The sequence below is a fragment of the Panthera uncia genome, chromosome E1, assembly GCF_023721935.1.
Source record: "Panthera uncia isolate 11264 chromosome E1, Puncia_PCG_1.0, whole genome shotgun sequence".
NCBI lineage: Eukaryota > Metazoa > Chordata > Mammalia > Carnivora > Felidae > Panthera > Panthera uncia.
The window spans coordinates 8,204,617-8,219,450 of NC_064814.1; the positions used below are offsets into that span (position 1 = coordinate 8,204,617).

Genomic DNA, 14,834 nt, shown 5'->3' on the forward strand with positions numbered 1-14,834 from the left:
TGGCTTTGCATTATTTATTGGGACCTACGGCCATTCCCTTTAGACATCCGGTTTGCCTGAGATAGTGAACGTTCTGCCCTGGTTTCCTGGGCGTGGAAGTGCGAGCTGGATGGGGAATTGCTTGCTGCTGCTGGGCTGGGAGGGGACGGCTCTCCTGGGATTCTGCCTCTCCGCGCCCCGTTTCGGGCACCACCGTGGCTTTTAAGCCTGTCCCTTGAGGTCAACTGTCCAGGGCTGAGGATAGAAAGTCTCCCAGGAGACCAGGTTCCTTTGGGTTGAGTCTTTTGTGCTGGTGGGGCTTTGCCTGTGCGGCGGCCCCCCGGCCCCCAGGTCTTCCACCTGAGGGCGCCCCGGGGAGTGGCGCGTGCACCCACGCACAGGTGTCCGCCCCCCCCCCCCGCCCCCACCGCCCGGGGCGCGCCCCCCGCCCGCCGCGCGCGCCACTTCCTGAGCGCGCCCCGGGCCCGCGGCCCCGCCCTGCGGCCAGGCCGGGAGGCGGCGGTGGAGACAGAGGTACAGGTGCCTCCGCCCGGCGACCGCCGCCCGCCAGCCCGTCCGCCTTGGCACCAGGCCTTCACGGCCCCTCTCCCGCCTCACACTCCGGCCTCCTCACCGCCCGGCCAAATGCAGGCCGTCGCCCTCCCCGAGGAGATCCGTTGGCTCATGGAAGGTAACGCCCTGGCCCAGCCCCAGGCCCCCTCCCGCCGTTCCGCCACCCCTCCCCCGGGGAGTCCCTCTGGTGCGGAGCTGGAGGCCCCCACCCGGGACGTCAGAGGCTTCCAAGGCCGGCCTCTCTTTGCAGCTCCATCACCCTCCACCTTCTAGAGCCTCAAGGCTTCTAGAACCCTCAACTCTGCAGAGCCACATTTTCATTCTGCCCGCTCAGGGTCCCATTCGCCCCGCTCAGTTCCACATTTTCTTTTTCCTCGAGGCGTCTCCACTCCTCCACGTAACCTCCCAGGCTTCCGAACCACCTTCCAGCCAGGTCCTCAGGGGCGCTCCTCACGTTCCCGGTCTCCTGGGGACAGCCCCCCACCACCGCGCCTGTGGGGCTTTGCCTTCTTCCTCCCTCCCCAGCCCCGAAGTCCCTCACCCTCCTGCTCAGAGCTCCCCGAGGCTCTCAGGGGGGTGCGAGGGGCTCGTGGGATGCTGTCGGCCAAGGCCTGGGGGTTAATGGGAGTTTTGCTGGCGCCCAAAGCCCGTGCCTCCCTCTGCCAGCCTGCAGACTTCTGGGGCGGGGTTGGGGCGGGGGGGAGGTCTTGCTGCCCACCCAGGGCAGGCTGACACGCAGTATTACATTTCTAACTTTTCTAGAAATGCCCCATCCTAGGGTGTGTACCTTCAAACTATCGTTCCTAAGCAGTCCTTTTAAGAGTTAAGGTCATACTCAGCAACACTCGACACATCCTTCTTAACACTCGAAATATCACCTGCTCCATTCACACTTTTTCTCGTGCAAGAAACTTGCTTCCCTGTAACTGACCTTCCTGGAAGGACAGAGGCCTGGAATCTGTGCTTGCATAAGGGCCCCAGGAGGAAACTACTCGGAATTAAGCCTTTTGGCATCCGAGTGACATTTTTGACACATATTTAACAGATGGCCTGCTTTGGGCAGGTCAGACTTTTGGCAAGGAGTATTTTTTTTTTTTCCAGTTTCTCTCAATTTAATTGGTTTTATATCTCCATTACCTTGTTATCTTGGTATAAATGCCTCCTAATCAAATATTTGGCAGTCCTTTTGGTCTCTGTTTGTAGCACTGTTTCCATTCTGGATTGCTTCTATGTAAAAGCTGTCAACTAGGTATTTCTTTTAAGGTGAAGCTTCCAAAATCCACTTTACTTATGACCTGAGTAAATCTAAACTTTCAGAGTAAAAAAGTATTTATAGGCTAAAATAGCATCATCTGGGTGTCTGAGAAGAAACAATCCAGCCTTTCCCTCTGTTGTTGGTTGAATATTCGATGTTAAGTATAAAGAGAGGCTGTGAGCGTGGTTCCTGGGAGACAAGGAACTGTGGCGAAAAGTTTAATTCTGCCCTTGCATTAAAAAATATAAAGTGATTCTTTTTATTGGTATCTGTCATTTGATGAGAGAAAACCTATTTTACGAGCTCATTAAACTATACTTCCGTTCTGTGTGCAGCCTTAGTAGAAAATTCCTTTTTATTTTCAGAGGCTTGCAGTGAAATCCACTCCTTCAACATTTTTGATGTGCAGTTCTTTATTGTTCAAAACTGACACTTTGGTCAACAACTCATTTCTGCACCTGCCACCTTCCTTTAGCTTAGATTATTTTCTTGTTAGCTGACTGTTTTTAATTGAAGTCTTCAGATCTCCTTCTAAAGCAGAACCTTTGTTTGCTGACAAGTAGAGCAGGGTATGAATGGAGATTAATTGCATGTCACATACTTCTGTATCAAACTTGCTGTGTCTTAACAATGTCTGTTGGTGCTTGCATCTTTAGAATATACAGAGGAGTCTGAGATTAAATTTTAAGGAGCTTCGTTGGTTAATGTATTTCTTGAAGGCCTTTTTTTTTTAAGTTTGCAATTGGAATCTGAATCTGAACTAGAGGGGAAAAAAGATAAAAGTGGGATTCCAACCAACCAATAATTCTATTGAAAAATGTTTGAAGACCATGTTTTTGAAAGGTTCATGTAATCCTAGCGACATATTGGTTATAGATTTTCTTTTAATTTTTTATTTTATTTTATTTTATTTTTTCGATTTTGTTTTTTATGGAATACAGTCTCTGGTGTAGGCCAGTAGAATTATTCATTGTACTACAAATAATTTGTAGATATTAGAAACCCATAATGGCTATCAATTTATTGTCTGTTACTGTGTACTTGTCTCTCCCCTTCTCTGGCCCCTCCCACACACACTTTTTAAGGTTAACTGTTGACAATTAGAAAATATGTAGGTCCTGAGCTCTATATTGTCACTCAGTGGAGAGAGTCACAGGGTGAGAGAGCTGCCACTTTAGTGCTGCCACATGGCTGTGGTGGTGGGGTTTCCACAATGAATTACTACTTTCATAAACCAAGGCATAAGCATTTGCACGGTGATTTAATGCTGGCCATCACAGCCATAACTTAAGCATTTATTTATTTATAACTACACGAGCATAAATGACAGGGGCATTTTTTGACATAATGTGTGTGCTTTTAAAAATAAAATATGCAAAGCATTATGAAAGGTTTATGCCAAAATTTTGCATAAGGAAGAAGGGAACAGAAATGTTGAAGGTCTACAATTAATTTTGTTTAAGGATAAAATTTTAAACATTTGGAAATGTTTCATTTGACCCAAAAACTCAACTTCTGGGAATCTGTATTACTGAAATTAAAGGACAGGAGGTATGCGTACAAAGATCCATCTCGAATGTCCATGGGTTGGGAAAGGTGGGGCGATGGTATGAATGAATTATCCATCTTATGGAATATTTTGCAGCCATTAAAAAGAATGTACTGTATCTGTATATATTGGCTTGGAAAATGTCCATAGGTTTAAGACTAAAAGCAAGGTGCACAATAACATATATGATCTGTTTTTGTTTGAGAACAAAAAGGTGAACCATGCCCTCCCTCCCATATATTATGTATTATTTTGTAAGCCTAGGAAGAAGTAAGAATATACACCTAGCTGTTAGCATTGGTTTCTTTGGGAGGGGAATAAGAAGGTGGGGGAGACAGAGATCATTACTTTTATTTCATACACCTTCATGTTGTTGGAATTGTGACAATGACCATGTATTAACTTTTGTTAATCAGATAAACAATCAGTAGCGTTCTTTCATTTTTTTTTAACATTTATTTATTTTTGAGACAGAGACAGACAGAGCATGAACGGGGGAGGGTCAGAGAGAGAGGGAGACACAGAATCCGAAGCAGGCTCCAGGCTCCGAGCTGTCAGCACAGAGCCCGACGCGGGGCTCAAACTCATGAACCGTGACATGACCTGAGCCAAAGGTGGAAGCTCAACCGACTGAGCCACCCAGGCGCCCCAGTAGTGTTCTTTAAAAGAAAAAGGGACAAACAAAAGACAAAAAGAAGCTTGCAGATGTCAGAGTGGTCAGAGTGCTAAAGGACCATTAACTGAGGTTATGATTATGTTTTTCTCTTGTTAGCTCTGGGGGTGTGTGGAGGGTGGGGATTTTTTTTTTTAATGCTTTCTTGGAGTTTTGGCAAATGTTAAAGCAGCGAGAGTACTTTTAGAGTAACTCAGGAAATAGCCTCCTCAGACTCTGTCAAGCTCTCTTATAGAAATTGTAACTAGTCCATATCAGCAAATAAGTACCTTACAGATAAGTAAAATGAAAAGTGTTTGTTTACTGCCTTATTGAAAGAGGAGGAAATATTCAGGTCTGTTTTCAAATAATCAGGCTTGAGATGTAGAAGCTATCTTTTTGTTTTTGTTTTGTGATAACCATACTGAAAACAAAAACAATGGTGTGCTGGCAGTTTGCATAATCTTTGCTCCATAGATATAAACATAATCAGTTTCTTCCTTGTCTTTCTATCCCTGCTTTTGAAGTAAGAAGCACAAGAGGCAAGTATGAAGGAGGTTGAATATATATTTATTTCTTCAGTTCAAAATGTGCCGTGTGTGATAGAATGGGACCTACTGATTTTACCCTAAGAGCTAATAGGTGCCAACCACCTACAAGGTACCTAGATCCTGCTGGGAGTGTGGAGTAAAGCCAAAACAACATCCACATCCCAGCTGTATTTAGTAGCAACTGCTGTGTGAACACTAATTCTGATATGCCTATGGTTACTAATTTTTAAACTTCCTTGGAAAGAAATAGTAATTAATCATTTCCTTCTAGATTGTTCTCCAGATTTGTTTTGGTCAATGCAACCAACCCTAAAATTCTTTTCAGTACAGTAAAATTCCAACTCTGTGGAACTGGTAAGAGTGAGTTACTCTTGATAGTTTGATTCTCTTTAATGAAGCACTCTAACTTTTTATCATAAAATTTGTGATTCATCTTTTTCTAAAACGTATTTGGAATTTTTCTCACTTCCTCACTTTCTCACTTCCTCAACTAGCCAATCTGTAACTCAAGAGTTGTTACAGTGAATATAGGTTATCAAACTTTGTGGAAACATATTGAGTTGTTTAGGGCTGTTTCTGTCCCAGTTGCCCCCGGACTGCCTTGTGAAGGTCAACATCTGTTTTCTATTTTTATTTTTGTCACTTTTTTCCTACTGCAAGGTCGGGTCTATCACTTTACATTGCTCTCAGTGTGTCTGGAGCCATACTGCTACTGGAATATGAGGGAATCAAGCTTGTTGGGATTGAGATGTGTAAAAGAAGGTATGAAGGGCTCTTTAGATGAACACAGTACCCAAATCTTTAGGTATAGACTTTGTGACATGCATTTGGCTGCTCAAGAGTCTTTTTTGCTTAATTTGTGATACCGGGTTGTCTTCTAGATAGGAGAGACTACCGGCAGGTGAGATCTAACCATTCTTCTTTTTCCATGTTAAAATTTTCTCTGATTATAAAGGTAATAATGCTCATTGTAGAAAATTTAGAACACGCACAATGATACACAGTCACCCATGCCCATGGTCAACAATTGTTAAAGTTCCATGTATTTCTGTCAGCTTTTATTGTATGTACATACTTTAAAAGTTGGGACGTAGCGTGCGGATAGTTTTATATAGTGATCTTTCCACTTACAGTTTTTCTTTCTTTTTTTTTTTTTTAACGTTTATTTATTTTTGAGACAGAGAGAGACAGAGCATGAACGGGGGAGGGTCAGAGAGAGGGCCACACAGAATCCGAAACAGGCTCCAGGCTCCAAGCTGTCAGCACAGAGCCCGACGCGGGGCTCGAACTCACGGACTGCGAGATCATGACCCGAGCTGAAGTCGGCCGCTTAACCGACTGAGCCACCCAGGCGCCCCCCCACTTACAGTCTTTCAATTCCTAAGGTCTCTTGAGAATTTTCTCAGATCATTAAAATTATTTTTTTCTTGCCAGTGATCTAGAAGTTATATATTCAGGTGTTATTCCACTGATATTTTTTCTCTTATGGCTTAAAAAAACACCATGTCCCTTTGATTTAGCAACACTAAGAATGAAACAGTATCTTTTGGCTCTTTCCTCTCAGGTGAAATGTGAAATTCCTGATATAATCTGAGATTTTAGACTCAGAATTGTTAATATTTTATTAGGTATATTACAATAATTATTTTCTGACATTTGCATAATATTTTTAAGCCATAGATATAATACTGTTTTTTCCCTTTGATTTGCTCATTGCTTACTTTTTGTACCATGGCTTTTTCATTCTTGAACTTTTAATTTTATCTCTTAGATATTTAGACTGGGCTAATATGGTGGCCACTAGCCATAGGTGGCTATTTACGTTTAAATTAAATTAAAAATTTTGGTTCCTCAATTGCGCTAGCTACATTTCAGCTGCTCAGTAGCCATGCTGGCTACTGGATTGGACAGTGCATAAGGCCCTAGTAGATGATGATCTAGAATATAATACTGGGTGAATTTCTCAAAAAGGGTTCCTTTAAAAATAATCTTTTTTTAATGTTTATTTTTTTGAAGAAGAAGAGAGACAGAATGCAAGCGAGGGAGGGGCAGAGAAAGAGGGAGACACAGAATTTGAGGTAGGCTCCAGGCTCTGAGCTGTCAGCACAGAGCCCGATGTGGGGCTTGGACCCATGAGCAGTGAGATCACAATCTGAGCCGAGGTAAGACTGAGCCGACTGAGCCACCCAGGCACCCCTCAAGAAGGGTTCTTTGATACTACACTTCCTTATCCCCTGCATGTCCAAGAATGTGTCTATCTAGTTCCATATAAACTTAGGTGTGTAGGGGCGCCTGGGTGGCTCAGTTGGTTAAGCCTCCGACTTCGGCTCAGGTCATGATCTCGTGGTTTGTGAGTTGGAGTCCCACGTCAGGCTTTGTGCTGACAGCTCAGAGCCTGGAGCCTGCCTCGAATTCTGTGTCTCCCTCTCTCTCTGCCCCTCCCTCACTTGCGTTCTGTCTCTCTTCTTCAAAAATAAATAAACATTAAAAAAAAAACATTAAAAAATTTTAAACTTACGTGTGTACAGAAAGTTCTAGACTTGCACTCTGCCCATTTCTTCCCCTTCCTACTAATTCACTCTCTAGAAGTATCCCATTATCTTCTGGCCTTCAGTTTTGTGGAGGAGAAGTCTGATGCCAGCCTGATGTATTTCTTTTGTAGCCCATTTCTCCCACCCTCTGCCTAGATGTTTATAGGATGTTTTTCTTTGCTCTCAGAAATGTCACTAGATAGTGTCAAAGTTTTAGATTTTTAAAATAATTTTTCTCAGTTTGTAATGAACCATTTTGACCTGTAGACTCAGGTCTTTAACTTGGGGAAGTTTTCTATTATCACTAGTTCTGCTCCATTTGCTTTATTTTGTCACATTGGAGTATACGTTAAGATATATATTAAACCTTAAACTGTCTCCAATTCACCTTTTTTATTGTTCTATCTGTCACTGACTTCATCATGATTTTAAATTCAGCATTCAATTTAAAAAAAAAATTTCCATGTATTTTTTCCTTATCATTCATTGTTTCCTTGTCATTACATCTGCAAAGCTCTGGCTTATAGATCTGAGTTTTTGTATGTTTTTGAGAATACAAATTAGAAATTTTCTATACATCTGTTCTTTAATAATAAATCTACTTGGGGCCCCTGGGTGACTCAGTCAGTTAAGCATCTAACTTTGGCTCAAGTCATGATCTCACAGTCTGTGAGTTTGAACACCATGTCAGGCTCTGTGCTGACAGCTCAGAGCCTGGAGCCTGCTTCTGATTCTGTGTCTCCCTCTCTCTCTGCCCCTTCTCTGATCATGCTCTGTCTCTCTATATCTCTCAAAAATAAAGACACATTAAAATTTTTTTTTAAATAATAAATCTATTTCAGAGGAAGGCATTTTTTTCTAGTTTTTCAAGATGATCTTTTCTCTTTGAATTTGAGTGTTTTGGTTTTGTGTGTGTGTGTGTGTGTGTGTGTGTGTGTGTGTGTGTGTGTGTTTAGTTTGCCTAAATTCAAATCCTGACTCTGCCACTTTCTTACTACCTGGTTGACTTTGGGTCTCAGTTTGCTCATCTGTAAAATGGGAATCATAATAGTACCTATCTCATAGAATTTACATGGGGAACAAAGGAATGAATATTTGAAAAGAACTTACAATAGTGTCTGGCGTGGACTAAACATCATATAAATATTTGGTAAATTTTTAAAAAATTATTTTCTTAGAGAAAGCCTTATTGATTTTTTTGGTTTAGTTTGTTTTGTTTTGTTTGCTTTTGCCTCTTTATAGGAAAGCTCTGAGGTGTGGCCTTTTACCTATGTCGGTGATTCACCCTTGCCTCTCTAAATTAGGGGAAGTTTGTAGGGGTTCTTTCCGAGTCTCCTCCATTTCTATCCTTCCTTAGATTAGAGTCCAGTGATCATTCTATGAGAAAATTTATGGAAGAAGGAGAGATATTAGCTTCATTGTTAACTTAGGAAAAATATGGGCTCCTTACCTTGTTGTAGAATGCTGTGTGTGTGTGTGTTTGTGTTTGTAAAATAGTACTTTTGCATTACTTCTCAGTAGAAAAAAAAGAAAGTTTACTCTTCCTCTTCTTCCTTTTTGTTTTTTAAAAAAACATTTTTTTAATAGGTAGAAATATTTGAGCTTCATTGTGGGTATACCCTAGGTGTTGGGTAGGCTGCCCCGACCTTTTGAACTCTAGGCATGATCTATTCCCTGTGGAAGCCCAGACGTCTCCTCAAAATCCTAATAATTCTCAAGGAGCATGCATTCTCAGGGTACTTTTCCTTCCAGGCTCTTAGCTGCCCTGAGTCATGTAGGCGTAAACTTTTGGTTTCCAAATTGGATGATTTTGTTTCTCAGGGGACTTTTGGCAACACGTGGACACGTTTTTTGTTGTTGCAACTGGGGAGGTGCTATGGAATCTAGTGGGTAGAGGCCAGGCCTGATGCTAAACTTCCTACAATGCATAGGACAGCCCCCACAAGCAAAGAATCATACAACCCCAAATGTCAGTAGTGCAAGATTGAGAAACCCTGGCCTAGATAGACCCTTTTCCTCAGTTTCCACAAAAGCCTACTCATGTGAAGCCCCTGCAATTGTAGAAGACATCACTGGAATTTTAGGGGGAACAAGAAGAGGGATGAGGGGTTTACATAGCAGTAATGCAAATTATTTCAATTTGAATATTAAGCATCCCTATTCCTAAATCTTTGCCACCCCAGTCATCAGAGAGTGCCCTCTGACCCTTCACCTGATGTAGTTCTCAGCCTATGCTTTCTCATAGGCACTTTCTCCCTTTATCCTATCTGGAACAAAACCAAAAAGAAAAAAGAAAAAGACAACAACAACAACTCTATTTCCCTGGCCAACTGAAAAGATAGTTTAGCTGTCTGTTGAATTTTTTAGGCTCCCCCCCAACACCCACACAGAGAAACAAGTTACTTTTCCAAACGGTGACAGTTGTCTCTCTAAGAGGAATTTTGGTGCCACCAATTAAGATAATAACATTTTTTCTCATTATATACTTGTAATACTTAAACAATTTTCAGTCACTTTAAATATTGGAAAAATAAGATAAGTTTCAAGTTTTACCATCATCTGAGAATCTTAACATATTGACATAACTATCATAGATCTAATTTTTTCACGTCATAAGCCATTACACCCTACAGAAATCCTATAATTTCTGCTACATTTATTCATATTTATTTCCCCTGTGTTTCCAAGTTCATTGCTTGCTTTTCCGGTTTGTCAGTGCTGCATTATAGGTTAGATGATTCTAACAGATGGCTTTTCAGGTTTGGAGTCTTTGAGTTCCACTGCTTAATTTTACTATCCAGCTTTTACATGGGAGATAGGACAGATGTGGGCTCAGGAACAAAGTGGTCTTAACATCCAGAGAGCGAGCTTTACTGAAAGCTTATGGGTTTGATAAAATCATTTATGGGTTACTTAAATTCTCATCTAGGGTCTCCTCCTAACATTGTTGACATTCTAATGTTAGTATGATACAAGGAAATAAGGTGTTTATTCACATAGTAGGAGCTTTGCTAAAATGTGTCCTGTGACACATATTTTTACTTATGCAAACCAATATTGTAGTTGAGTTGGAATTAATTAAGGTAGTGTACCTTATAAATCAAATATATGGAGAATGCTGGGGTATTTAGCTACTGAAAATACCTCTTTTTGTTTTATTTTGTGTTGTTTTTTATTTATTAAAAAGTTTTTTTAATATTTATTCATCTTTTTGAGAGAGAGAGACAGAGTGTGAGCAGGGGAGGGGCAGAAGGAGAGGGAGACACAGAATCTGAAGCAGGCTCCAGGCTCTGATCTGTCAGCACAGAGCCCAATGCAGGGCTCGAACTCATGAACCGTTGAGATCATGACCTGGGCAGAAGTTGGACGCTTTACCAGCTGAGCCACCCAGTACCCTCTATTTTGTGATGTTTTTATTGGGTACAATATACTTCCAGAAAAATGCTCAATCATAAATATACAGCTCAGTGAATCTTCACAAAAAGAACACATCCCCAAAACAAAGGCAAAAACGTTACCAAAACTTCCAGAGACCCTCTGTGTCCTTTAGTACCTACCCACACCTATAGGCAAGCACGCCTCTGATTTCTAACAGCAAAGTTCAGCTTTGCTTATTCAATCATACAGTATGTCCTCATGTATCTGGCTGCTTTGCTCAAGATGATGCAGAAAATATCTCTTAGCTGTGGTCTAATAAACCTCCTGAAAATCACACTGCCTTTAAAATAATTTTTCCGGGGCTCCTGGGCAGCTCATTTGGTTAAGTGTCCAACTTTGGCTCAGGTCATGATCTCGCGGTTTGTGGGTTCAAGCCTTGCGTCGCGCTCTGTGGTGACAGCTTAGAGCCTGGAGCCTGCTTCAGATTCTGTGTCTCCCTCTCTGCCCCTCCCCTGCTCACACTCTGTCTCTGTCTCAAAAATAAATAAACATTTAAAAAAATTTAAATAATTTTTCCTTTCTGATAACTTTTTGTATGAACCTCTTCCTCCCTCAATCCATCTATCCATTCCTCCCTCCCTCCTTTTCTCCTTCCTTCTTTCATTAAGGTATGATTTATGTACATAAAACGCACTAATCTTAAGTGTTACAACTCGATGACTTTAATATATGTAAACACCTGTGTGACCGCCACCCAGATTAAGATATAAACATTTCCATCATCCTGAAAAGTCTCCTTTCCAGTTAGTAGCCCTCCCCAGAGGTAACCACTATTCTGACCTCTATCATCATGGATTACTGTAGTTGTTCTGGAACTTCATGAATCAATATGATCTCTTTTGTGTCTGTCCTCAACATCGTATTTTTGTGATTTATCCCTGTTGTTCTGTGTATCAGTTTTATCTTATCCTTTATGCAGAGTAGTATCCCATATTCCATATTTTGTTTATCCATTTTTCTGCTGATGGACATTGAGCTGTTCAGTTTGGGGCTATTGTGAATACAGCTGCTGTGAGCACTCTTATATAACCTGCTTTGTGAACATAAGCACTCACTTCTTTCAGATAAATATTTAGGAGTAGAATTACTGGGTCATAGGGTAGGTATATGTTTAATTTTATTAGAAACTCCAGTTTCCCAAAGCAATTATACTTATTTTACACTCCTACCAGCAGTGTGTGAGAGTTCTCATGGATATATTTTTATTATAGAATATTTACACAACATAGAAATAAGACTACTTGATCTTTTTTAGACAGGGTAGTATTATATACTTTTCCATGTGAATCTGTCTATCCATGCATATATATAAACTGCTGCATGGTGTTGCAAAATTTGTAACTATTTTTCTATTGATGGATGTTTACGTTTTTCCCAATTTTTAAAAATATTTCCACAGTGCTGTAGAGAACCTATCTCTGTGCATCTTTGTGTACATGTGAAAATATTTCTGTAGGATAAATTTTTAGACTCTCAAATAGATTGCAGATGTGTTAATCCTAGAATTTTAGTTTGGCCACTAGCTAAAACTTAATCTAAAGTACTCGCTGTGTTTTAGGTTCTGGTTTTTGTTCTCTCTGTGCTGTGAGTATACAGGTATTGTCATTTCCCCCCCTCCAGGAGGTAGAAAGAGAATTAAAAATATAAACACCACAATTCTTGGGTCATGGGGCAGAAACAATCAGCAGGTTGAAGCAAACCACAACCAGAACATGCTGATAATTTCTCTGTTGTATGCTGACAACTTCCTGCAAGCCAAAACAAAGCTGGTGGGTATGATTTTAGCCTTGCCAATAAGTTTACCTCTTAACAGAAGGCGAAAAATATATGCCTTAAGGATTACAATTAATTGCCAGATAAAAATGTAATGCAAGGTTTAAAACAAGTTTTAAACAAACTGAAAGTAATTATCCCCTTCTATTATACTTTTATTTAATTGGTATGAAAATAGACAAGATTTCCTTGAAGACTTCCATTATTGATTGGGGTAGGAAAAATCAAACACTGAAGTTTTAAAGATTGAATTTCAGTGTGACATTTAAGGGTGACTGCAGAAATCTTAACGGTCTGATATCTTCAGTGTACCTGTGATAGGGAATCAGAAATTTTGGTTTCTTTCCACCAGAAGCTGTCAATGAGACTTTGTAGAAGCTGGATTAGCACCCAGGCTGGTTTCTTCTGTAAAATAGGAATATATAATTTAAAGGAATAGTTGTGATATTTAATTTAATGTAAAGAATACCCAGGGTCATGTAGGTGGCTCATTCGGGTAAGTGCTTGACTCTTGATTTCGGCTCAGGTCATGATCTCAAGGTACGTGGGTTCAAGCCCCATATTGGGTTCCTCACTCACTGACAGTGCAGAACCTGTTTGTGATACTCTGTCTCTCTCTCTCTCAAAATAAATAAATAAACTTTTTTAAAATCCTAAAAGGAAAAAGAATACCCAAGTATCTTAGTAGTAAATGTGACCCATAAGATACCATCGTCCTCAAAATAAACGAAAGAGTAAATGGACAAGGTCAGATATTTGGGAAAATGTCAGAAACTTGCACCAGTCTACAAAACCTAGTGATCTTGGACACATCCTGCCAAGAGTCTTTTCAGCTGGCCTTAGATCCTGCAGGGGTATGATGATCATATTACTTCTACAGTGTTCCACATACCTTCTGTTCCCTTATCCTTCTGTCTTCTTTTCCTACTCTGACTTGCTGGAATAGATGTCCAAATAAGCTGCCTAGAAGCTGAGGGAGTCTGTTTTAGAGCATCTATGAATTATGAAATGCAGATACAGCTTTGCCAGAGCTGAGTTTACCTTTTAAATGTGGGACTTAAAATCACTGTATATTACTTTTAGTACGAAATACCATATGCTACTATAAGCCTTCCTTCCAGAGTAATCTTTCACCATTGTCCCTCTCACCTCTAACCTTCTGCTGTCTAAGTTGAGACTCTTTCAGTCTCTCCAGCTGAACTGAGATCTGTCACCTCAGGACCTTCGTACATGATATTCCCATGCTTGTGCTATTCTTTTCCTAGTTTCACCAACTCCCTACCTTCTCCCACACACAACATACATACTTAGCCTGCTAATTTGGGAATTTCAGATAAAAGATCAGTTCCCTAAGAGGTCTCCCCTGACTTACTGCCCTCTCTAGATGAGGTGCCTATACCATGGGGTTGTGGCCTCCCTTCCTTTTCATATTATCACAATTAACTCATATCACAGTTTATTCTAATTGCCTATTTAAGTCTGTATTCTCTGCTAGACTGTATACTCTTATGATAGAGTTTAGATCTAATTCACTTTTTCCAGCACTTGGCATGTATTAAGCACTCAACAAATATTTGTTGAAGAATGAAGATGTGTAGAAAAAAAGTGGCATTGTTGATGGTATGTTTCTCATTTTGTCTTTTCTCTTTGATGTGAAGACATTTACACCATGTGGTTCGTCTTGCTCACTTACCAGTTGAAGGTAACGATGTGCAGAGCCTGTAACGTTGAGTATTATACACAGTGAGAGCTGCAGGGTCAGAGGTGCCTCAAGAGTGTTCTTACACAGTGGTGTTTTCCACACTGGGTTATGCAATTGCAGGATCCTAAGGCATCCTGTTGTGGCAGGATGTGATGTTTATGTTAGAAGACTTGTTTGTAAAAGGTTGATTGCTTAACAGAAAACCTATAGTTAGCTTGGTGAGCTGGGTTAAATATAGGAGCTGATATGTTGAGAGACCTTTTAAAATCTCTTTCCTGTTCAGTGGTGAGGAGTGTGTTTCTGATCAGGGTTGTGCAGGCACCTTCTGGTCGTAATCACTGTAAGTGGCATCATCTAAATTGAAAGACAAATGTATTATATATTGATCTGTAATTTTTGTTTCCTTAATATCTTTATCACATTGTGATGTCAGGGTTATGCTGGCTTCATAAAATGAGTAGGCAAGTGTGTATAATACTGGATATATAATCCCTCATACAGCCCTTATAGCCCTTGCTTTTAACTCATTTTTTCTTTCAAATGTTTTATTTATTTTTGAGAGAGAGAGAGTGCGAGCTGGGGAAGGGCAAAGAGAGAGGCGGACAGAGAATCCGAAGTGGGCTCTGTGCTGACAGCAGTGAGCCCAATGTGGGGCTCGAGCTCATGAACCCCCTATGAGATCATGGCCTGAGCTAAAGTCGGCCGCTCAACCAACTGAGCCACCCAGGTGCCCCGCTTTTATTTATATTTTTCTTGTTTATACACTTGTTTATCTACTAAGTTGTGGGTGTAATTTTAGATCTGATTTTTAAAAAACAGATGAGACAGACA

General features: G+C 40.7%; 1 protein-coding gene across 2 annotated transcripts in view; it reads left to right on the top strand.

Annotated features, from left to right (window-relative positions):
* The first annotated feature begins 427 nt into the window (after window positions 1-427).
* The window catches only part of SKAP1 (src kinase associated phosphoprotein 1), a 277,155-nt gene continuing 262,748 nt past the window's right edge, over window positions 428-14,834 (top strand). For both annotated transcript variants that reach the window (XM_049637518.1, XM_049637519.1), the window contains exon 1: window positions 428-670. In XM_049637518.1, coding sequence (XP_049493475.1) covers window positions 625-670 — 46 coding nt within the window. In that variant the 5' untranslated portion in view covers window positions 428-624. The remainder of the gene's footprint in view (window positions 671-14,834) is intronic.